Raw genomic sequence first — 24,282 nt, forward strand, 5'->3', positions numbered from 1 at the left:
TTAGGCAGCCAGTTATTGAATATACAAATTTTTAAGCTCTCCTTCCTATAAGAATTTTTTATTTATTTTGTGTACCTTTATGCCGCGCGGAGGTAAATAATAATAGTGTCATGTTTTAACAAACGATGTAGACCGATAATTTGGTAGAGTATTTAGTTTCCATTTTAGGTAATCATTCCAAAAGTCATAAATATAAGTACTTGAACAAGATGATTATTTGTATTAGAGAAAATACAAAGAAAAATGAAAATGAAGGGCCTTAAAAGGGAAGACAGTTTTTTTAGAAGGGTTTTAGCAAGTGCAAGGTAATACGACGTCGCATAAGCATGACTTATCTACAGATTGGAGGAGGAAATCAGGAATCAGCCATTGTTGGAGTTTTGCCTTTAGCTCCCAATAGTGAAGTATGACCCATTTCCTTAGCTTGGAGACATCAATCTCCGCCACAACTAATCTCTCGCTCTTTCACACCCCTTTTTCACCTTCCAATGCAGTAATATTACCCTTAGTTTCTCCCAAATCTCTGGCTTTGCCCTTAGAGAATTCCAAGAAATCAGCATCAAGAATACCAACTAGAACAAGTACCAAAACCCCATTAACCAGTAACTACTTTCTCATCTTTTCTTTTACTGTTATCTCCTTTTTTCTTGGTTTATAATTTTTTTATGGTTCTTGTTTAGAGGTGTTGGCCAGTGGTGTATCTGCTACTTCAGTGGAGGGAGAAGCTGATGTTGAAGTTGCTCAAGGGTTTACCATTACTCAGTTTTGTGATAAAATGATTGATTTATTCCTAAATGAAAAACCCAAGTCAAAAGAATGGAGAAAGTACTTGGTTTTCAGAGAAGAATGGAAAAAATACAGGGATAGGTTTTACAGTAGGTGTCAAACTCGAGCTGATGCAGAAGCTGATTCTCAAATGAAGGAGAAATTAATTACCTTGGCTAGAAAAGTTAGGAAGGTATGTTGAATTTCTTCTAATATATATTTCAATTGATGGTTGAATATGAGAAGTCAGTGTTTTACTTGAAAGGCTTTGGCTTTGGATATTTATGTGGTTTTAGTTCGGTAAAGGCTTTAGTTTTGGATATAGCCAAGTTGTTCTTGATCAGGAATGAGCCATTTGCAGATTGATGATGAACTGGAAAGGCATACCGAACTTCTCAAAGAGATACAAGATAACCCGAGGGATTTGAATGCAATCGTTACTAAGAGGCGCAAGGACTTCACTGGTGAATTCTTTCGTCATTTGACTCTGCTTTCAGAAGTTTATGATAGCTTGGAGGAGCGGGATGGTAAAGTGTCTTTCACTTAAGGCATTAATTTTATTTTAGATTTCTTTGTCTTAGTTATTGTTGGTTGTTGGCAATTCAAGGGAACCAAAATCATTTGGCTGCATGCTGTAGCTGAACTATTCCGCTGGAAAAATGAAATCGTACTATTTTTTCATGGCATGTGATTTCAAGCTAAAGCAGCCAGTCTTGCAAAAAATTATTTTCAGGGGCACTTAAGCCCTGAAGCTCAGTGCAGCACAGGCTGTTCACCTCACCTAACTGGTGCTTTACTGTAACAGTAAGTTATTAAGGCATGCCTTGATGTCGACGGGCTTTATTTTCTAGAGGGCAAGGCTAAAGATAAGTATAGTTAGCTGTTGCGGAAGATTGTGGGTTAACTAGCACACAATCACACACAAAGCAAATAGAGAAGAAAAATCAACACAAGGATTTAACGAGGTTCGGCTAAGCCTAATCTTCGGGGCAGAAGCAGGGAGAGTTTTCCACTATGAATGAGAAGAAAAGCACAATACAACCTCTATATATAGATCCCAAATAGTCCCAAACCTATAAGAGAAAGGTTTCTCAATTTGACAAGGACTATAGGTTTTCCTTTTCCAAATCTATTAGGACAATGGGTTTTCCTAAACCTATAAGGATTATGGGTTTCCTAAAAATACAAGGAAATAATTCAAGCCACAAAATAACAAATCTTCCCCTCGGCTTGAATTCTCTGCATTAACAGGAACAACGTCTCTCTACCTTCCCCCAGCCCTCGCAAGGGCACTACCCATTGATGCACACATCAATCAAGTCTAGGCTACGCCTAAAATTGTTAAGAGACTCAATCTCTTTAGCCATAGCACTAATCCGTCGATTTGGTTCTTTACTCTGAATAGCTTCTGGATAGCTATAACACTCAAACGCATCAACGGTCTCTGCAACTGCCAAAGCAAATCTCACAGGATTTGTATATCCAAGAAGATTCCTATCAACTATGTTTGCAAACCTTTGCGGTCGGTTGATCACTCTCTTCTCTTTGCCTGTTGCAATGCTATATGGTTGTTGTTGCGCAGGTGCATCAACATTATCGTCTTGATCAATGTTTTGCACCTCCTCCACTTCCTCTACTTTAGAACTACTTGGCTGAGCTAGTGGAGATTCAATTTCTAGCTCTATGCGGTCATTGACACCACGATCTTTTTCTGCTATTGCCTTCTTCCTCTGACTGTCCAGTGAGGCAATTCATTGAATGTTACATCCCTACTGATAATTAGCCCTGGAGTCTTTTGATCTGTGCACCACAACCTATAACCTTTCACTCCAGTTGCATACCCCAAAAATATGCACTTCTTTGCCCTCGGCTCAATTTTTCTATCTCTCGCATGAGCATATGCAGGACAACCAAATATCCTTAAATTTGAATAATCAGCAGGCGAACCGGACCATACCTTAAAAGGAGTTTTGAACTCAATAGCTGTGGATGGAGATCTGTTGACCAAATAACAAGCTGTATTGATTGCTTCAGCCCAAAAATTCTTGCTAACACATGAGTGTGAAAGCATGCTTCGTGCCCTATCACAAAGCGTTCTGTTCATACGTTCTGCAACAACATTTTGTTGTGGTGTTCCGACACAAGTGCGGCGCCTCACTATGCTCTCTGTGCTGCAGAAATTATCGTACTCAAAATTGTAAATTTCCAACCCATTGTCAGTTCGAAGATACTTAACTTTTCTTTCCGTCTGCCTCTCAACCATCGTCTTCCATTTAACAAATGTCGAAAATGCCTCATTTTTTATTTTCAAAAAATACACCCACACCATCCTTGAGTAATCATCAATCAAAGTCATAAAATACCTGGCACCACTCTTCGAGGGAACTCTGCTTGACCCCACAAGTCTGAATGTATATAATCTAACTTGTCTCTGGTCTTGTGCTCTGCCTTCTTGCTGAACTTTACCCTTGTATGTTTACCAAACACACAATGCGCACAAAAATTGAAAACTTGATTTTTGTACCCATTCAGCAAATTCTGCTTACTCAACAAAGACAATCCCTTGCCACTCATATGACCAAGTCGCAAGTGCCACAACTGACACTGATTCAGATCACTTTTCCCAGAAGCTATAACAACTTCCCCTTGAACTACACTGGCCTGAAGATGATACAATTTAGAATGTAGTTTACCTTTCATGAGTACCATAGAACCTTTACACACTTTAAGTATTCCACTCTCAGAGTGAAACTTATACCCTTGATCATCCAATATCGAAAGAGAGATCAAATTTCTCTTTATCCGAGGAACATGCCAACACTCAATGTTTCTTATAATACCATCGAACATTCTCAATTTGATGTTCCCAATCCCCTCTACTAGTAATGGATTATCATCTCCCAACTCCCATGTAGACAGCCCCACTCATTTGCTTGTAAGTTGCAAACCAATTCTTGTGTGGACACATGTGGAAAGTAGCACCAGAATCAAGAACCCAGGAATTCTGCCCATGACTAGAACTCACGGCACAGACTTCCCCTACATAGTCACCATCATCAGAATTATTGCCAGTGTCAACAATATTTGCCGAATTATCTATTTTCTGCTTCCCTCTTTTCTCCTTCAACTTAGGACAATCTCTCTTGTAGTGACCTTGCTCTCTGCACTCATAACAGTTTTGCTTGCTTGCTCTAGACTTTGATATGGCGGTTGACTTTTTCCTGTTAAAGTACTTTTGTTGTGTTCTTCCTCTAATCACAAGACCCTCACCCTCAATTCTGCTGTCCGAAAGCTCTTTTTCAACTCTTTAGATTTTAGTGCATTACTAACATCTTCCAGTGAAATATTGTCTTTCCCATATAGCAGCATATCGGCAAAAGTATCACAAGACGGTGGGTGAGCATAACACAATCAAGGCCTGATCCTCACTCTCAATTTTGATATCCACGTTTTTCAGGTCTATTATAATTGAATTAAACTTTAACATGTGTACCTTCGTTCATACGGAGATTGTATAACCTCTTTTTCAGGTAGAGGCGGTTTGTCAGTGATTATTTAGAATACAGATCTTCCAGCTTCTTCCATGCCATTGCTGCAGAAGTTTCTTCAGCAATTTCCCGAAGAACGCTATGTGTAACGCTCATGAAGATCGCACTCAAAGCCCTCTCCTTTAGGTCTGCCTTCTCCGTCTCTTTCATCTCTTCAGGAAAATCCTCATCAATTGCCTTCTATAAACCTTGTAACACCAGTGACGATTTCATCCTAATCTTCCATAAACTGAAACTAGAACCCCCGTCAAATTTCTCTACTTCGTACTTTGTTGAAGATGATGAAGACATCTTACTCTAGATTATATGTAAAAACCCGAACCTTGCTTTGATACCAATTGTTGCGGAAGATCGTGGGTTAACTAGCATACAATCACACACAAAGCAAATAGAGAAGAAAAATCAATACAAGGATTTAACGAGGTTCGGCTAAGCCTAATCCTCGGGGCAGAAGCAGAGAGAGTTTTCCACTATGAATGAGAAGAAAAACACAATACAATCTATAGAATTCCCAACTACAACCTCTATATATAGATCCCAAATAGTCCCAAACCTATAAGAGAAAGGTTCCCCAATTTGACAAGGACTATAGGTTTTCCTTTCCCAAATCTATTAGGACAATGGGTTTTCCTAAACCTATAGGGATTATGGGTTTCCCAAAATTACAAGGAAATAATTCAAGCTACAAAATAATATTAGCGAAATGAAATATCAGTTTTTAAGGAAACATTGTGACCTGAGATAGGAAGTTAGAAATTTAGAATAGGGTTGATATTCACCAATCTAAATTAGAAACCTAAACTTGCTCTTTGCATTAAAATTATAAATTAAGATAGTTTTCAAATTTAATTATATCATATTTACTTTATTCACTTAATTGCAGATCTTGCTTAGCTTTCTTGGACTCTGCATAACATATATTTCTGAATTTTTTCGTCATTTGTGCCTTTCTTCACTAAAGAGCTCGCTTTAATTTGCTTTGGGCTTAAAGCCCCAATAGGCACTTGGAGTTTTTCTGGGCTTTTCGCATTTGACAACACTTATCAGCCTGTATAAGTCATTTTCCCTTTCTTCTTATGTTGAAGTCACGTTTGTTCTAGGAGGTATCTAATGAACATGCCATTTATTTTGTTTATTTATTTTATGATAAAGAACATGTCATTTATTTAGTGGGTATTTCACGTTGTCATATTTTGTGAATTTTTGGTTGAGCAGCAATTGCCAGACTTGGGACTAGATGCTTGTCTGCAGTCAGTGCTTATGATAACACATTGGAGATTGTGGGAACACTAGATACCGCCCAGGCCAAATTTGATGACATCTTGAACTCTCCATCAATTGATGCAGCATGTGAGAAGATTAAAAGCCTTGCCAAGTCTAAAGAACTTGACTCTTCTTTGGTCCTGCTGATAAACGGTGCTTGGGCTTCAGCAAAAGAATCCTCTACCATGAGAAATGAGGTATGGACTTTTATAGTCTACTCCATTTTATTCACAAACACAGAGATTTCTTTGTTGATCTATTTTTTTGAAGAGAAATGCTGAATTTCATCATATGTTCAGGAACTTATAATTAGTCCAAACAATGTTCTGATTAGACATTATTGTGATGTTAATGATGTTCCATAAACTGTTCTGGATTGCGTTGTGTCTTAAACTTGTCAAGAAGATGGACTCTTTCATATTGCACGTATATAAAAAAAAATTCGTACTTCATTTTTTCTCACGCATCCATTAATGTGCTAGGAAGTTTATAGTTTGTGCATTCAAGTTGTATCCTACTGAAATGGAGACAACTTGCACTTGTCACATTACGAATGTGCACTGTTAAGTTGTTACTAGTTTAACCATCCTAACCGTATTATGGTATGGTTATATTCGTTTTAAGCAATTTGAGATTGTTAATGTGTTTTTTCCGTTATTGTGATGTCGAAATAGCTTTACATCATTGTTTGTGATGTTGGAATCTATGGATTGGAGTATACCCTTCTGGACTAGGGGTGTTCAAACTTAAGTTGGGCCATGTTTTGTTTATCGACTCAATTCGTTTTAACTCCAAACCTGAAGAAATCCAACCTATGTTTGAATCATGAATTGTGACGATCCCAAAGTTGAGCTGGACAAGCTAGATTATGATTAGTTTCTTAACCCATTTTGATCCAAGCAAACATTGGGTCTACCCTTTTTATGCGCCCTAACTTAAGCCAATCCATCTATTTGACACCCCAATTTTGGATCTTCCATTTAGTAGTTCTCCTTTTCCCTTTTGTTTCTTAAAAAACGAAACTAAAATATGACTGCTTTTCTTTTATGGAGACTTGAAGATTGATGGAATGGATGTACAGTTGCAGATGTTCTTTTATGTTGAATAGTAATACTACTACTATTCCGATTTATGATTTATGACACTTCCATGTACTATATTCTAAAACATTTGACACCAATATGGTGTACATGTCAAAACTTTGTGCCAGTGAAAATGTCGTGTAACATGCTATGTCGGGTGTAGATGGTTTATGAGAACTTGTAGCTCATATACAAGAAAAAACATTAGTAGTATGACGACGGCAATGACAAATACTACTAAACAGTTTAGAAAGTTTAGAACTTCATCCCTGAAGGTACTCATAACTCCAGGGCCATTCGATGCCATTGGTTCCAATTAAGTAAAATTAACTGTTTTTCAATTGTCTTAAATTAAATTCCATGTCCTCATGCTTTCTTCTTATTCTGTTTGGAAGGGGTTGAAAGGGAGGACTTCAATATAATTGTAAAAACTGGAGGTGTCTTATTTTGTAATGAAACAAAGAGATTCAGACGAAAATATGTTTCAACTTTTAACTAATGTCTGTTGGTCATGTTTGCACAAGTAATTTGCAGAGTCCTGTTATCAATTTATCCTGAAAATGTTAGCAGTAGCCTTATTCTAGACGTTCTTCTGTTTTCCTCCTTTTCTTTAACTATATAGGCCAATTTGACTTCAGTAATTTAAACCATATCTGTCCCAAATGTTAATTATGTTCTATCTTGTACTCGAATTTCCCTCCCTCTGTTGGCAATCGTTTATTCAGTTGAAGTCCCAGATAATTTTACTAGAGCTGATGCTGACATATGGGTGTAGGTAAAGGAGATAATGCAGCGTCTATACAAGGCTACACAAAGTAGTCTAAGGAGTATGGCGCCAAAAGAAATAAAGTTGCTTAAGTACTTGCTAAACATCACAGATCCTGAAGAGCGATTCTCAGCGTTGGCAACGGCATTCAGTCCTGGTCATGAACATGATGCTAAGGATCCTAATGCTATTTACACGTAAGAGCTTACTGCTTTCCTGTCCCGATGAATTCATGATATTCATTTAGATAATCTAGGTATTGGTTGGCATTTGCATGGATTATGACCCCCCTCAAATCTTATTTGCTTTCTTGTGTGGAGCAGAACTCCAAAAGAGCTGCACAAGTGGATTAAAATCATGCTTGACGCGTACAACCTGAATAAAGAAGAGACTGAAATTAGGGAAGCGAAGCAGATAAATCAACCTGTTGTTATTCAGAGACTTTTCATTCTGAAGGAGACAATTGAAGCAGAATACTTGGAAAAAGAAGCTAATACAGAAAAAGATTCAAAACCCGAAGAAGTAGTGATATGAGTACTTAGTCCACCAACATATATGTTGCTTACTACTACCATTTATTGTTATTGCTAGCTGCCAGTTCTCTGCTTCAACATTTGTAGTAATAGGCAATGTCGTTGGTGATTTATGTTTCTTCTTCAGCATGCAGGTTTACAATGCATAGCATGTGTTGCAATAGTGAAGGCGTTATGTATAGTTGGTTTTGTAGAAATAGCAAAAAGTTATGTAACTGATCGCTTGTTGTAATTTTCTCTTCTGAAAGAGAGCTTTTTACATATAAACTTGCCCGAAGTTCTGCTTATTGGTTTCAAAGATCTATAGGGTTTAAGTTTTTATGTACTCAGGTGTATCGAGATGCTAGGACACAACTAAAACTGATTTGTTGTGGTTGAAGAAGCTAAGCTCAAAGCTTGTAGAATTTCCCAGAAGAAAATGTCCGAAACTAACTAGCTAACATAAAATTAGGTAAAGTGAAGTCAATCTTTGAACTAATTGTGTTATGTATACGATCCAACATGGCAACTGTTAAACAACTTATTAGAAATACAAGACAGCCGATCAAAAATGTCATAAAATCCCCACTCTTTCAGGGTGCCCTCAGCGTCGAGGAACATATACTAGGGTATATGTGCGACTTGTTTAGATCATGAGCTGGCACAAATTGCTATTTCATTATAGGCTGTCACAACTTGCTTCCTAGTGCTACTTTTCTATATTTATACGAATCTAGCCGCTAAGATAACGGGTTAAGTGCACGGGTAGCCAATGTTAAGGCCTGTTGTTTACAGATTTAGCATTTCCAACGTACTTAAAACAAGGCAAGGAGACGCTTTCATTCATATTCGTGTAGTTAGTAAATCGTGTTGTATTTGCACTTTGTCATTAGACGAGCTCTAGCATAAAAAGGATGGATTCCATATGTCAAAATATTTTGAGAAAAAAGATTTAAATTTACTTTCCTATCTTTTACGTATCATATAAGCCAGATTTTTTCCTGAACATGGTTAGTATTAGATGCAAAGTATATCCTTATCAAAATAAATAATATAGAGATCCAAAGTATAAAGAGGGTAAAATTAACCCTTTTAGAAAAGCATGTTATCAGAGGGTAGTTTTGTCATTAAAAAAAAAGCACGGTGGACTTGATCAAGTCTCAAACTCGTCGTATTATTTGCGGCTTAATCCACATATAAATATTGATTGACGTTCAAACTCGAAGCTTTCGTTGAAATTACTCAGCAAAATCTACATATATTTGGAGTCAGAAAGACTTTGAAAACATCAAACTCGTATATAATATAAAAAAGAGTCGCTCTCTGCAATTTACCAATTACGTTGTCAATCCAATAGCTTGTGGTCGAAGAAAACATGGAGATGGAGCAGCAGTTGGAGTGGAATGAAGCACAGAAGATTGTGATAAACGTAGACCTTGTTGCTGCAGCCAAACTGCATCTTGAGTTTCTTGCTACCCTTGATAGGAACCGTTGGCTCTATGAAGCCCCTGCTCTGAATTTGGCAATTTATAGGTAATCCCCAATTTTGATATTGTCGCTGTGTTGCAATTGTTCACTTAGCTATGATATATAATTTTTTTTTTTTGATAGCGCTAGTCCATTGCAATTGTTCACTTAGCTATGTCCATTGCACGCACCTTGACTATTCTACCTGCTACATCCACCAAGGCTTAGGTAGATGAGAGAAATCTTGCCTGCACTGAGATTTGAACCTGAGACCTCATAGTTCTCCACCCAGTTCACTTAGCTATGATGTTACTACTTGTTGAAAATGCTATCTTAATTAGACGTTTTGTTTTGTCTTCTGGTCTTGGGGTGATACTAGCAGTTAATATTGCATTGGTTTAAGTACAGTATAATAGTCAGTGCAAGGTGACTGATTTAGTTTTTATGTTCTTTCGCTTCTCACTCATGTTGTGTATTATAACTATTATGATCCTTGAAAAGGACTTGAGGACTAACTCAGTTATATAGGGAATTTGACTTTTATTCATGTATTTCAGTTTTCTTTATTTGGAAAACTTGCTAATGCAAATCCCCATTTCAGGTACTATTCATGTTGGTTACCGCTATTGGCAAAACACTCCGAGTCCCCCTTCTTTGAAGGACCTTTGGTTGTTCCCCTTGATTGTGAGTGGATTTGGCATTGTCACAGGCTCAATCCTGTAAGCTTCTGAACAGTCGAAACATTTGTTTTCAATTATACCTTTGTAATGTACTCACAACTTGAAACTAAATTGGAAAGTTTTATTGATCAAACGAATTTGTACAATCAATTACAAGCTTGGGAATCAATACATCAAATCCTAAATTGAACTGCCTAATTCAATGGATAAGAAGAATTAAGGAGAAGGAGATAGCAGAGGAATGAGAAGAGGATGAAGGAGAGGTAAGAAGTAGACTAGAGGGAAACATAGTTATAGAGAGAGAGAAAAGAGGAAGAAGAGATATTGAATATTCACCAAAAAATAATGCCCCCTTACACGTTACGGTTGTGTACTATATATGAGAGTAAGCACGTGCATCTCACGTGACCCTAATTAGTTTGGGTCATGACAATCTTCCCCGCTTGAAATCAACCTTGTCCTCAAGGTTGTTGTTGAAGGACGACTCAGGAATTGCTGCAGTCATTGACCTCAAAGGATATAATTATGTTCTTTCGTCTGGTCTAAGAAGCTCATCGTGGGTTTGGCAATCAGTAACAACTGAACCAGATTCCATCCTCCCGGATAAAAAATCAAAATTATTTTATCATCTCTCTTTTCCAAACCATCTCCACCTTCGTTCCAACCATATCTAGATTGAATTACAGCTAGCACAACAGTTGTGTCCAACACAAGGTTGCAGTACAAAAAGGTATTGCTTGAGATATATTTAGTACCAAGATTACTCATCCTTATCTCACGAAAGAGCTTTAGAGTATCTACATGTGAGCCATAGTAAGCACAATCAGTGAATAGCCATGTCCATGAGACTATATTTTTTTCCACAACTATTGCGTAACCTCATTTCACAAGTCAGTTTGCCCAGTTTACACTTATCAGTAAGTGCATCGTCTACAAGTCTGTAATTCTCATTTCTAGCGTTGACAACCAAACAATGTAAACATTTCTTCTTTTTGAGATTCAGCCAGTTATTTCCTTCCTTATAGCCTTTCCGACATTTATCAAATAGATACAAGCATAGTTAAGGAAGTAAGCAAATAGCAATGGACAAGTACAAGTAGCTTCACCCGATGTAAGGTTCCTGGCAAACCATTCGAATAACAATCACAGTCCTTCTTGAAGTTCCAATTTGAAAAGGTGTCATATAAATGACTAGAACAAACACGATCAAGTCCCAATGCAGCAACACCTTTGTAATTCAATAATGTAATCAACTCATTAAAGAACTCAAGTTCAGCGCCTTGTTGGTAATCTACGAAATTGAGTGCCCAAACATACTGTAATCTTGTCAAAACAGGGCACCTTAAACTAGATGAACCCTTATACTGTAATGCCAATTTTAAAAAAAAATTATGTATACTGTTCATTTCCACTATCCAATACAGGGAAGCAGGTGTCATGCATTAAAATTGCAGCAAGATCAAACACCCTCCCACCATGATCCTTTGATATTCTGAAGAGCATGCTTAAGTAGTGAGGCAACAAACTGAACATCATCCCTCCCGGATCAAAAACCATAGTGTAGAGATCATTCATATATTTTTTGTTGTTGACAGGAACAGTTATAACTGAAATCAAGCAAACAACATCTAGTTCGGGCAATTCATCAAACAACTTAAGTGTGTCATCTAACTCATGACTCCTTCCATACCAAACATGAGAGATTATGCACTTAGAGTCCTTAACACACCATCCCACCCTATGACGCTCACACAAGAGAGATTTTCGATCAACCATAAGAACAACTTGTTGACTTACCTCAATTTCGACATATTCGTCCGGCTCGTAAGACTTTCCAACGTCTTCAAGTGGAGGTATGATAAATTCGTTCCCTGCCTCAAGGTTCTTGAGTCTTAAAGATTTTCTGAGGCATCTTCAAGCTTCAATGGTTCTACCATAGGTTCATTAGGCACATCCATCTCCGGTAATTTTCTCAAGAACCCTTCACTTGATGAGACCTCTAGTTCACCAGATTCCTCTGTCGCACCTTCTATTTCCTTTCTTGTACTTTCTCGATCTTCTTTAAGAACATGACAAGCACTTCCATTATCTTTCAAATTAATTCCAAGCTTGTCAAAGATTTTGTCCATTTGCCAGTTGGGTTTATCCAATTTCCTATTCAAATTATCAAAGTTTGCCCCCTTCCGAACACTAGTCGATTGAATTGTCTTTGGAAAATCCTCAAACACAGTTTCTTCTGCCATGACGGTAGAACTCCCAAAGGTGCCAAGATATGGCTCTGATACCATTTGTAATGTACTCACAACTTGAAACTAAATTGGAAAGTTTTATTGATCAAACGAATTTGTACAATCAATTACAAGCTTGGGAATCAATACATCAAATCCTAAATTGAACTGCCTAATTCAATGGATAAGAAGAATTAAGGAGAAGGAGATAACAGAGGAATGAGAAGAGGATGAAGGAGAGGTAAGAAGTAGACTAGAGGGAAACATAGTTATAGAGAGAGAGAAAAGAGGAAGAAGAGATATTGAATATTCACCAAAAAATAATGCCCCCTTACACGTTACGGTTGTGTACTATATATGAGAGTAAGCACGTGCATCTCACGTGACCCTAATTAGTTTGGGTCATGACAACCTTTGTGACTGATTGCTTTTATTGACACGTGAAATGGTTATACTGCCTTTCCAGGTTAGATACAAGACTGACTGCGAGCAATTATACGGGAGGCTTCTTGACAACCATAACATTGTATCTTCTTTGAAAGGAATATCAGAAAGGGAAACGGAAGAGATATGGAAACACTTGTATCCAAATGAACCCTATGACTTGTCAGCAAGAGCTCTTTCAGATAATGTCCCTGTACAAGTTCTAGAATGTGAAAAGTGCAGTAACTATGATCTAGTCTCTGCTGTTAAAAGGCAAAGCCCTTTCTTCTACCAGGTGAGCATGAGGATGCTAACACTTCATTTTAAGTAAAGCACAGGCCAAACAACTTTATAAACAGAATGATATAAGACAATTCTGAATAAATAAGGAAAAACCTGAAATGGGAGGTAGAGGGATCATTTCTCGTGCCTGCCTGCTCATCCTTGTCATATATAAAGGAGGTAGAGAAGCCAAGTAGCAAACTTCAACTATCTCTTGCAAATTATTGTGGATGGTGATGTGGCTATTTGGTCTTTATATCTTTTGCATTATTAGGAGTGGCGTATAAGTTAGCACGTTTTCTTATAACTTTTTATTAATACCATATTGTTCAGACATGCTAGTATAGTAAGTTTGAGTTGCTGTCTTATATCATGTCTTTCTTCCAGGTATCTAGACCCCACATGAACAACGAGCTCTATCTTGAAGGAGCTGTGGCTCGATACAAGGGTTTCTTACACTTAATCCGGAGAAACAGAGAAAGATCAATCAAGAGCTTCTCTGTTCCGACTTATGACATTGACCTTATCTGGCACACTCATCAGTTACATCCTATTTCTTATTGTAAAGACCTTGTTGATATTATGGGTAAGGTGTTAGATCATGATGATACTGATTCAGACAGAACAAAAGGGATGAAGCTGGATACTGGGTTTTCTGGAACTACAAAGCTATGGGAGGAAATGTATGGTTTAAGATATTGGAGAGCAGGTGCAATGTATAGAGGAAATGCACCATCTCCTGTTAGAATTTGTCCTTACCCCTCCAATTCCATGAGCAAGAAGGCAAATACATTCCATGCAGATCAGAAGATAATTCATCTTCCAGAGATGAAAGTTCTTGAAGTAATTTTCTGAATCTTTCTGGTGTTTCTAAAGCCTGTTCTGCTTTTGTTTTTATTTGTGGGATTGTTGATATAATTTTGTATATACATCGAATGAAATTCATTACCAGCTTTATGTCTTAAAAAATAGTGCAAAAAGGGGATCCGGAGTATGTGATGACCATATAAAATTGAGTTGTTTCCATCAATTGGTGTGCAGGGAAAGTTAGAGATGATAGGGGAACCACTACTTCCGAGCCACTTTAAATGGGCATAGATTATTTGATTAAAACTTTAACCTTTATTAGGAAATTTAAGACTGCTGTCGTTTATAGTATTTTGTTAGCTTGGAATTGGGTTAATGCATTTTTGTGTAACCTAGACTGTTTGATCGCCACAAATAGAACAGAAGCCTTCTTTTCTTCTGTCTCAATCTTCGAGCCTTCGACAGAACTATTGCCATTTCTTGGTTCTTCATCATCCATACCTTATCTAGTTATCATCTGTTAATCTGATTTTAACTTTGGACTATGTGATGTTCAAAAGTTTGTAACTTCTAGAAATTTCTTTTGCAGGTCATGTTGGAGATTATAAGCATAAGAAACTTACCCGAAGGTCAAAAGGGATGCTTCTTTGTTTCTTTTAGCAAGACACAGCCTGATAGGATCTTTAATGCAAAAAAGAAACTTACTATTTTCTCTGAGTGTGGGGAAAAGCAGGTTGCTTATTTCCAATGTGAACCTAGTGGCCATCTTCTATTAGAACTCATGTCCCAATCATCTCATGGTTTGCCGATTTCAAAATCTGTTGAAGTTCTGGGTTCTACTGCCTTCTCTTTAGAAGATTTGATTTGCCCAGCTTCGAAACTCACAATGGAAAAATGGTTGGAAGTTGTGCCAAGCACTAAAATAGAAGTACTGGAACCAATCTGTATACGAGTGGCGGTATCGGTTACAACACCTACTGCAGCACCATATGTTTTTCACATGGTTCGCTCCCGAGCATTCACAAAAACTTCTTGTTTTTTCCCACTACCTGGAAGTATTCAGTATGCAAAGAATTGGACTGGTGTCATTGATGATGCTGGTGATGAGGTCATTAGCCTGCAAATGAGGTATGTAGTTTTTGGTATTCTTTGTCGTTAGTGCTGTTCTAGTTTTTGACTTGCTCATAAATTTGCATGTTGTTTGTGTATATATCTATTTTACTTTTCTTTTCCCTCTAATTCAAGATTAACATTTTAATCAATCGTAACATCTTGTGTGGTCATATAATTAACACATCGGTAACCTTTAACATCACCATCAAAATATTGAGAAAGTTATTGTTCCTTTAAAACAAACTTGGGGTAAATCCTTTTCATGTTTTTAATTAAGCCTAACTGGTTGATTTGGTGGAAGGGGACCATCTGATATTTGAATATGCGTAGAAGGATGTGCTTGTTTTGACTTAAGTGAGAGTTCTAACCACTTCTACAATTCCATGGAACACTTTAAATTAAAACAGTTAAAAGACTATTGTCACCTTTACTTCTTGCTGTTTGAAACTGTCAGCTGTATTGAACTTGAGCTATTCTCATGAAATTCATGTTTTGACTGCAGGAACTCCAAGAAATCAAAGAGAATGAGCAACTCTACATTGCAAAAGGAGGTGATTGGCATCAGCAAGTCTGGTGAGACGCATTCTCTTGCGGAGTTAGTCGGGAAAGAGTGGTTGCTGTTAGATTCCCACTGGTCCCTCCAACTTCAAACTTGCAGTGGTGATGAAGGTTACCTTTTGGAGTTGGTTGGTGGTTCCAGGATTGTGAGTGTTCATCCACTACACCTTACAATTTTTTCTTCTTCTATAGATTGGTAAACATGCGTGTTAAATGCCTATGATTTTCACTCATCACTCTTTAATTTCACTCATCGACTGAATGATTGATATTTTCCATCAGATTTTAGGAATACTTCTTGCGGATAAGCACTATGTGTTGTTCCTTATACATTCATTCAAAACATTTCTCATTGATTTTTATGGGAATACAGTTTTGCTGCATCTGAGTTCTTCTGTTTAGACTTACTCCAGTCAATATCATACTATTTTGCTTCCAGCTGTACTGTCCAAACTTAAAAAGATTAATATGAGCAGCCTTTGTCAGATTTGATTGTGTCAAAATTAGGTGCACAAAACTTACAGTCGCCAAAAATCAATGAAAGACCTAAAAAAATTATACCTTGTGTGGTCGTTGTCGCCTTCTGAAGAATTAAGATTGTGTTTGTAGTCTCATCAATCATTAGGAATTCGAGGTGGTGGTTAGTACTCCAGAAATTTCCTATTTTCCTTTATGTTGAGAATTCCATAAGAATAGCTCCTTGTTTTGCTTTTTTCTCATCTTGCTTTATGAAAATTAGTTTGGAAGAAAAATGAGAAATCTACCTTATCTCCACAACTTTAAATTATGTAAATAAATAACAAAGCATTAGCATGCACCATGAATGTTCAGCAGTGAGAAATCTAAGGAATTAGAATCAACAAAAAAAAAACAAGAAGGGAAAATAAGAAAAGAACTTAAGGAAGTAGCACAGAGGGGATAAGGTTTAATAAACTAGAAAGAAGCAAAAAGCCGTAGTTGAAGATAATCTTGGTTTTGGATTAAATCTGTTCTCACTCTCTTCGTCAAAGCATGATAATGAATTGCTTATTTGACAGGAGATAGAAGTGGGTCAGTGGTTCTTAACTTAGAGAAAGAGAAGAGACGCAATTAAGGTTTAGAGAGAAAGAAGTGAATCCAGTTGGCAGGCGGAAGTTGGTGAGGAGGGGAGGGGAGGCGGGTGTTCAATGGTTTTCTGCTATGTAGGACTAACGAAAAGAGAGGATAGGAAGATGGATAATGCATAGCTTCTCAGTATTTCTTTTGATTGTAGTTTTGAGGATCTCACAAGTTTGCATCGTCTTTGCTCTCCATGACTTTACACTTTCCATACTCATTTCACAGGTAAAATTCTTCCCTGGCCAGAGATTGGATTATGAGCACAAGCATTGTGCAAAGCGAAGAAATCAAGATGATTTTATGACGGCAGTTGAATTCTCTTCAGAGCACCCATATGGAAGGGCATTGGCGTTGCTCGACTTAAAATGTGGTGTAATCAATGTAAAGTCCATTAAATTCATTTTGCAATATATTACTTGTTTCAATTTCAAAACATGGGGTTACATCTGCCTGACTGCACGTGTTTCTTTGAAAAATCAGGTGAAAGAGGAGTGGTTACTTTTGCCTGGCACCATAACAGCTTTTATACTAGGTGATATTTTGAGAAAGGAAGGGTATAGTAGCTTGCTGAGCAGCGGCAACAATTTGAAGGATAAGAATAATTCAATTGAAGAAACTAATGCATGCAATGAATAGGGCAGCAAAAGTGATCTGCAATTATTGATGCTGAGAAGACAACGCACGTTGATGTAGAGACTGAAAAAGGAAACAAGTAAATGCTGCCACAAGGAGGAGCAAACAGCTGAGGCAGTGGCACTAGCAGTGGCTGTGGTAGTGTCGTAGATAGTGTGGTTCTCGCAATGGTGGTTATGCTGGCTGTGTGGAGCAGAGGGATGTGGCAGTGGCTGTGCTGATGATTTAGTGTATGGAGAAAGGACTGGACCAAAGTAGTGAAGTAGTATTTGAGCTAATTTGGTCCTACTGATGGGTTGATGCTTGTATGTTTGTAGAAGTGGAACCACTCCTAATGTGTACATATAAGCACTTCTGGTTCTTGATAGAGCGTCTTAATCAGGATTGTGGCTGTTTGGAAATGTGTTTTTATAGTTATATGCTCTTCTGTGAATAAGTTTCTGAGCTCTCAATTATTTACTTGCTTTGGTGGACTGTTACAGTCAAATTTATGAAAACCGGGTAGTAACAATAATACTTTGAGAGAAACAAATGGTTGTAGGAGAAAAGTAATACCGATGACCTCTTGACCACACATCTCGATTTAATTTTACACAATTTATTTTTTTCGGTTTGAGTCTGATTCTTTACCCACGTAGGATAATTTTACTTAGAGAAGCTCGACATCAAAAGTCTAACCGCAAAGAGATTCATAACGTGGCACAGTGGAATCATTGTCATTCAGCACAACCTGGTCCTACACACCCAACAAAGTGGGTGTTGTAAGCAGGCCATTTTCTAACTTTTGTCACATAGCCGACTGGTATAGTAAAAATTGCTATTCATTTTCATGATGTATATACAAAAAAAAAGAAAAAAAAAAGCAGAATTGTAACCACTGATTTTAGATCGGATTATGTATAACATACATAGTTAAAAATAACATTATATGCGCTGTTCTCTACGTTCGAACCATTGGCTTAAAATCCAAAATCTATATGTCTATTAGTGGGAGTAAAGATGCAGACAAATGATGAGGCATAAGGCATAATATGAGTTAGTTCAGACCAGGGGTATTCATGGTTCGGTTTGGATCGGTTTTTCCCTTAAAAGAAACCAATTCAAATATTAGAACCAAACCAAACCAATTAAGTTGTTTTTTTCTCGATTCGGTTTATGTCGGGTTTTGTCGGTTTTTCGGTTTTTTCGGTTATTTGTCGGTTTTTTCTTAAATATAAGACATACACTACCGAACATATATTCCGGCGACCTTATTTTCAACGTAACACTATCAAATCAATTGCCTTTTGAGAAATCTATTATTGACCAAGATATATTGATGATAATTGAATCAAATAGTGATGAATAATTTAAGGACTCAATTAAAAATATATTATTTTTAACACGAAATGGATTCTTACACTTAACAAAAGAAAACTACCAATCAAACTAGAATGTAAAGGTAAAGAATTATACCAAAAGTGCAAACTATTACACATTTACCATTAAATTTTTGAAACTTTGTATAAAAATATACATATATATAGGTGTAATAATAAATTTGAAATAGCTACTCCTATAATCGGTTTTTTTCGATTTTTTTCTGATTAAAATCAAAACCAAACCAAATTTGATCGGTTTTTAAAATTCAAAACCGAAACCAAACCAAACCAAAAAGTATTGATTTTTTTGATCGGTTTGATTTGGTTTGGTTTTCGATTTTTCGGTTTTTTATTAACACCCATGGTTCAGACAACTGTATTTGACCATTCCAAATGAGTATTTTTCGCAAAGATAAATTTGAAGCACAACTCATGTTTCATGAGTTAGTTGAGGTTATCATTTCCCAATTTCCAAAATATTCTGTCATCTCTTCTATTCCAAATTATATGCTTCTCCTTAATTTTGCCGTCAGCAGAAAGAACAAGAGGCAAGAGAGAACAAAAAAAACCACTCAAAAATTTATCTAAGAATGGCCCTTACCTAAAAGTTGATACGACTTTAATACTGATCACACAAAGTGGTGGTCTCTCAAAAGAATCACATCTCAAGTCTGAACATGTCCCTGCTCTGTTCCTATGGCTTTTGAATTCCTTGGAATTGAAAAGGCTATGTCGTTTTTTGTTCTAAATTTATATGGATTTGCTTATTTACTAAATGAAAATCCTAGTGAGTTGATCTCCAAAAAGAAAAACCAACTTGTGTGTGAGCTGGGTATAGCTTTTATTAACCAATTAAAGTTCTGTTAGTCATTTGATTTCAGATTATGTAAAGTAAATCCAACTCTGAGTTCTTCTGAAGGTTGATTTGGAGATTCGGATGGCTTTTTCTCTCCAGAAACTTGCTGCGTCAAAATTGATGGTATGTTTTCCTGTATCTTCTCCTTTTGAGGTTTTATTACGCGATCTACAATTTTTTTTTTCCTTTGTGCTTTATTGGTGTTAGAGTATGAATTTAGTCCATTGATTCAGTCACGGATCTACTGTGACATGATCTACAGTGATGTGATGTTTATCAATGTTCTGTGATCCACTCTGCAGGAGTTTCTCATGACTCTACTTTTATATAACTTAAGGCCCATAAGCTTCTATTATCTTACATAACATTACTACTTGTCCCTCCTCCCAAAAAAGATGGTGGTATTTGCTCAGAGAAGGGTTAACTGCAGTGAATTAGGACGTCGAATTCTTCATTGTTTAAAATAAAGTTTATGCAATTAGGATTTAAATAAAAATAATATGAGATACAATTTATGGTTAAAATTGTATAGAAATTGTTATAGAGGTGTTATAGATGAAAGAAGTGTTTCCATCTGATTTAGCAATGATAGCAGATAGTATCTAAACATGTTCAGAAATTCTCAACATTCTAGATTTTGAAGGATCGACGTGTCACAGGTTTCATAGAAGGAGATAACTAGTTCTTGGATTGTTTTATGTTCAGCACTCGTGAAAATAAGTGGAAGATGTGATGGATTGAGATTTGAGAAGGATTTTACTCCCTTCTTGTGTACATGGTTTGCAAAGGTGATGCTACTGAAGCGTCTTGTTACCATCCAACAGTGTCACAACTCATGACCTTTCTGTAGATCGGCTATGTAAACAATTTCCAGAATGTTGTTGCATGTGTGATTTGTCTCTCCTCATTCAAATAAATCAGAGATGCTTAGTTGTAGTTGGGAGAATAGAAACCTTTATTTTTGTGCATCCAGAATCTAACCTTTCCCAGTTAATTCTATAAGCCAGTTCTTAGTAATTCCACAGCTTTAACATTGTCATTCTGAAAGCTAAGAGGGAATCAGTTTTAGATGGAGCTTGTATGAGTAAAACTTCTGTGAGCCTTATCTAATTTTTGTTGCAACACATAGAAACAAGTTAGGGGTAAAGTGTAAAAATGGGTCAACATCATGCTTTCATAATACCAATCGACAAACTCTCCTTCAGAATAGGATTGATTTCTCAGTATTGTAGACATCAAAGGCCCAGCAATTCCACTGTTCTGAGAAATTGAAGAAGTTTTGGTCAGTTGGGTTCCTTTCTTGTTAGTCCAGCTACCTATGAGATTCTGTGGGTTGTCATAGTGGTCTTTATCTCAGATGTTGGAGTAGAAGATTAAAAGACGAAAGGATCGCGTGGAGTTTTTTTCCAAAAATTGTATAGCCTAATCTGCGAAATGTTGGTTTTAGTTCTTATAGAAGAAATCATCATTCCTGATCTTTTTGTCCTTCAGCTGAGAGAATAAGAAATCATGCAATCTCACTAAACTATTTTATGATTCTGTTCCCAAGAGAAGACATTATTGATTGACAAATTCAACTATATGCTCTTTTGCTCTGGAATCAGTAAGGCAAACATGTAACAGGTTTTTGTTTCATGTCTTTTGTAACAAAGCTATCACATTTTTCTGGCAAATGGATGTGGATTTTGAGAAGTTTCATAAGAACTGGTAAAAAAACTGACTCTTTTGCTGGCCTGGCACTATATATTCACAAGATAAGTTGCAGGATCTACTTGAACACAATACAGTCAAACCTCTCTATAACAACCTCGTTTGTTCTGAATATTTTTGGATGTTATAGCGAAGTGCTGTTATAGAGAACATATATTATAACATAACATGAAAATTGGTTCTGAAAAAACTTGGCTTTCATAGTGAAGTGTTGTTATATAGGGATATTGTTATAGAGAGGTTTGTTTGTACATATATTAATCCTTGTTCCATCCCCATCTTTTGAGCACGTCAACATTTTGCCATGTCCACATGGTACTATTCACTAAACTTATATATACTTGACTCCACATATTCATCATAACTGCAGTCAGTCGGCATCTTACTTCCATGGACATTGATTAAGTGATTATTCTTCCCACTAGTATCATTTACTTTAATGTACACTTAGATATTTCAGAAGAAATTTCTGGTTTCAACTTTTGAATCTCCCCTTAGGCTGACTATAACAAGGTCGCAACCTAAGTAGTATCAAATGGTAAGCATGTAAAGAGTGTTTTCACAATGGCCATGAAAAATTGCTTTGAGGATGGCCAAAAAAGCACTTAGCTGATCAGATTTACTATATTTTCAACAATCTGGATTGGTAGAATGATCTATGTCATTTCCCAACTTTGTTTTTATAAATATTATAACTCCTACTTTGGTGGTAGCAGACCTGTTTGATAGCTAGACCACTATCTCCTGTCTAACTCACCTTCAGCAACTCAAATTTTGCGATATTTTTTATTTCTGATCAAAGGAATGGCATCTTTTACTGTAAGTCCTAGCTATTTAGCACGATATTGGAAATCTTATTGCTATTACTCAAACATATGAAACTTCTGGGGTTTTCAACAGATGAACGGCTAACTAGATCTGATTTGTCAGATCAACATGAAAAGCATTTGTAGTGGTAGCATCTGTTGTCTTTTGGGTTTGGTAAGGGGAGTAGTTCATAGAACTTATAGATGCTTATTTGACTGTACTGGTACTGCTGACTCTTCCATTGTTCTTTCTTGCTGCAAGCCTTGGCTAGGTAACGTTATTGTGATTCACGATATTCAGAATTTAGTGTTAGTAACGTTTTATCAGGAAGATTGAGATCTCTAGTGTTAGTAAATGTTTTATCAGGATATATATTCAGAACTCTATTTGTGGATAATTAGATAACAGTTAAATGCTCTTGTTTTTTGGCACATTCTAATGCTTTTGGTAGGTACTTGATGCTATCAGTTGCTACCAACTTGCTGTTGCAAGATCTCTTGTGTATAGTAATCTTTGTTGGGATAGGTAGCCACTCAATCGACTCCTGATCTTCAATAAGGGAATCAGACATATGTATTTACAATGTTGCCTATGGGAATTACATCTCGTTTTGTAAATCCTAGCAGTTTTAGCACTTCCCCTCTTTCTGAACGATTAAATATCACTACCAAAGCCTTTGGAGTCAGAGTAGCAAATTTCTGATGCAAGAATATCACAACAGGATCCTTTTGAGTAGGCATAGCAAGCTTCATCTTTTCATGTGGTAGTTGGTTCCGCTAATTATATTAGTATTATCTTTTTCCTTTGAGAACTTATTGAATCTTCGTTACTGATGTTTTACCAGTGTGCCTCATAATTTTGAGTTTTAATTTATCAGTTGGATCTTGTGGCCATTGAATCAGTTCCTGGAGCTGTCACCTCACTCTCTAACATTGTCAATTACTTGGTTCATGAGGTGAAAAGCATTTGCCCTCTCTTTGCTCGATTCATTTGAGGTTGCTATCTTGCTTTAATCAATTATTTGATTGATTTGGCTGTTAAAAATTTGTGCTAATTGTTTTTCCATGTGGCCCAGTTTAAGGTGAAATGGTATTCCTTTCAGCGGACCTGGATAGGTAACAATCTCAAACAAAGCTGTAGAGAATAACAAGCTTTCAAATAGAAGAGCTAAACNTCTTCACTGTACAAGTTACTCCTATCCTCCCTAACCACTGAAAATCAGCAGGTGGTTTTCTGTATAAAAGCAAAAAATAAACCCAAATCTTTGTTGTCAGTCCCCATTTGTAACATCCTACCACTACTCTGTAGTTAACTAAAACCTCTCAATTCCTAATCTTGAGCTAGTCATACTTCCAGAAAACCAAACCCAGCAAAACTATGATCATCTTCTGAGCTGCTGCAAAAACAGATGTACAAAAACCAGCCAAAGAAAAAACCTAATAGAAAAACACCATATATTCACTATTAAATTGACCTAAAACCCTGCAGCACCGAGATTTCTTTCTCAAACCCATAAATGGCTTATATCTCTTTTGCTTCAACATAAGGTGACTGTACACTATCCTCATCAGACTCACTCCCAGACGAACTTCCTGAATCTGAATCTGCAAATTTACCATGGCAAGAGTAAATAATACATCAAACTGATTTCCCAAAATGAATGGAAAAGAAAAGAATATCAGAATTTTACCACTGGAAGAAGAATCACTGCCAGAACTTGAGCTACTAGAACTGCTTGACCCACTACTTGCACATAGGGCATCCTTCTCGATCTGCACAGGAGGAAAGTTTTCAACTGGTATTTCCTCACCGATATCAACATCCTCTTCCCCAATGTCCCCCTTCTTGTTTTTCAGCATTGCATGCTCTGGTGTTGGTGCCTTCTCAGGCGACTTAAATCACAGAACCAACAGGGTGATCAGAAAATTAGGCATCATAATATAGATTAGTTAACAAATGTATGAAAACTCCAAATGCTATGCTTACCTTTTTGAGCTGTGTGACAGCAACATCTTCAGTGATTCCTTGTCTCTCCATTGCGCTCAGAGCCTTCTTATGGTAACTTACAAATCTATCCAGTTCCCATAGCGTTTCATTGTCAAGGACCTCGAAGTCAAGCTCAATCTCGTCATCTTCCTGTGCCACATTAGGGTTCCTCCTCTTCACAATTTGCACCACATGACCCATCTTCTCTGGTGGAAGATTCTGCAAGTTAACCCCTAACTTTGCCTTCTCCTCAAAGGTCATCTGCCTTTGTTTGGATCCTTAGCCTTAGGTTTGGGCAATTTTCTGAGCGAGGCGATAATGACAGGCTGTTGTGGTA

General features: G+C 36.9%; 3 protein-coding genes and 1 long non-coding RNA gene across 6 annotated transcripts; 3 read left to right on the plus strand and 1 right to left on the minus strand.

The window, feature by feature from the left end:
• Window positions 1-236: 236 nt before the first annotated feature.
• On the plus strand, window positions 237-8,244 carry LOC109221086 (uncharacterized protein At4g37920, chloroplastic). 2 transcript variants are annotated; one of them, XM_019385546.1, is made up of 6 exons: window positions 237-581; window positions 681-958; window positions 1,127-1,292; window positions 5,529-5,773; window positions 7,434-7,621; window positions 7,748-8,244. In XM_019385546.1, the coding sequence occupies exons 1-6, from the start codon at window positions 407-409 to the stop codon at window positions 7,956-7,958; spliced, it is 1,263 nt and encodes a 420-aa protein (XP_019241091.1). In that variant the 5' UTR covers window positions 237-406; the 3' UTR covers window positions 7,959-8,244. The 2 variants fall into 2 exon arrangements, with proteins under 2 accessions (XP_019241091.1, XP_019241090.1); XM_019385545.1 differs by having other exon boundaries at window positions 241-602.
• Window positions 8,245-9,118: 874 nt separating this feature from the next.
• LOC109221085 (glycine-rich domain-containing protein 2-like) lies at window positions 9,119-17,684 on the plus strand. Of its 2 annotated transcripts, XM_019385543.1 has the most exons (8): window positions 9,120-9,469; window positions 10,005-10,122; window positions 12,778-13,029; window positions 13,404-13,859; window positions 14,413-14,951; window positions 15,439-15,640; window positions 16,818-16,973; window positions 17,073-17,684. In XM_019385543.1, the coding sequence occupies exons 1-8, from the start codon at window positions 9,312-9,314 to the stop codon at window positions 17,226-17,228; spliced, it is 2,037 nt and encodes a 678-aa protein (XP_019241088.1). In that variant the 5' UTR covers window positions 9,120-9,311; the 3' UTR covers window positions 17,229-17,684. The 2 variants fall into 2 exon arrangements, with proteins under 2 accessions (XP_019241089.1, XP_019241088.1); XM_019385544.1 differs by lacking the exon at window positions 12,778-13,029 and having other exon boundaries at window positions 9,119-9,469.
• A 1,315-nt stretch (window positions 17,685-18,999) lies between these two features.
• Window positions 19,000-22,830, plus strand: LOC109221084. Its single transcript, XR_002067197.1, has 2 exons — window positions 19,000-19,418; window positions 19,506-22,830. It is a non-coding gene; the product is annotated as an uncharacterized LOC109221084 (long non-coding RNA).
• Window positions 22,831-23,133: 303 nt separating this feature from the next.
• On the minus strand, window positions 23,134-24,208 carry LOC109221083 (transcription factor GTE7-like). The gene is made up of 3 exons (XM_019385542.1): window positions 23,946-24,208; window positions 23,650-23,851; window positions 23,134-23,563 (listed from the first exon to the last, which is right to left on the minus strand). Exons 1-3 carry the CDS (start codon window positions 24,204-24,206, stop codon window positions 23,481-23,483), a joined length of 546 nt encoding a protein of 181 aa, XP_019241087.1. The 5' UTR covers window positions 24,207-24,208; the 3' UTR covers window positions 23,134-23,480.
• Window positions 24,209-24,282: the final 74 nt, after the last annotated feature.

This window comes from Nicotiana attenuata, unplaced genomic scaffold (assembly GCF_001879085.1).
Source record: "Nicotiana attenuata strain UT unplaced genomic scaffold, NIATTr2, whole genome shotgun sequence".
NCBI lineage: Eukaryota > Viridiplantae > Streptophyta > Magnoliopsida > Solanales > Solanaceae > Nicotiana > Nicotiana attenuata.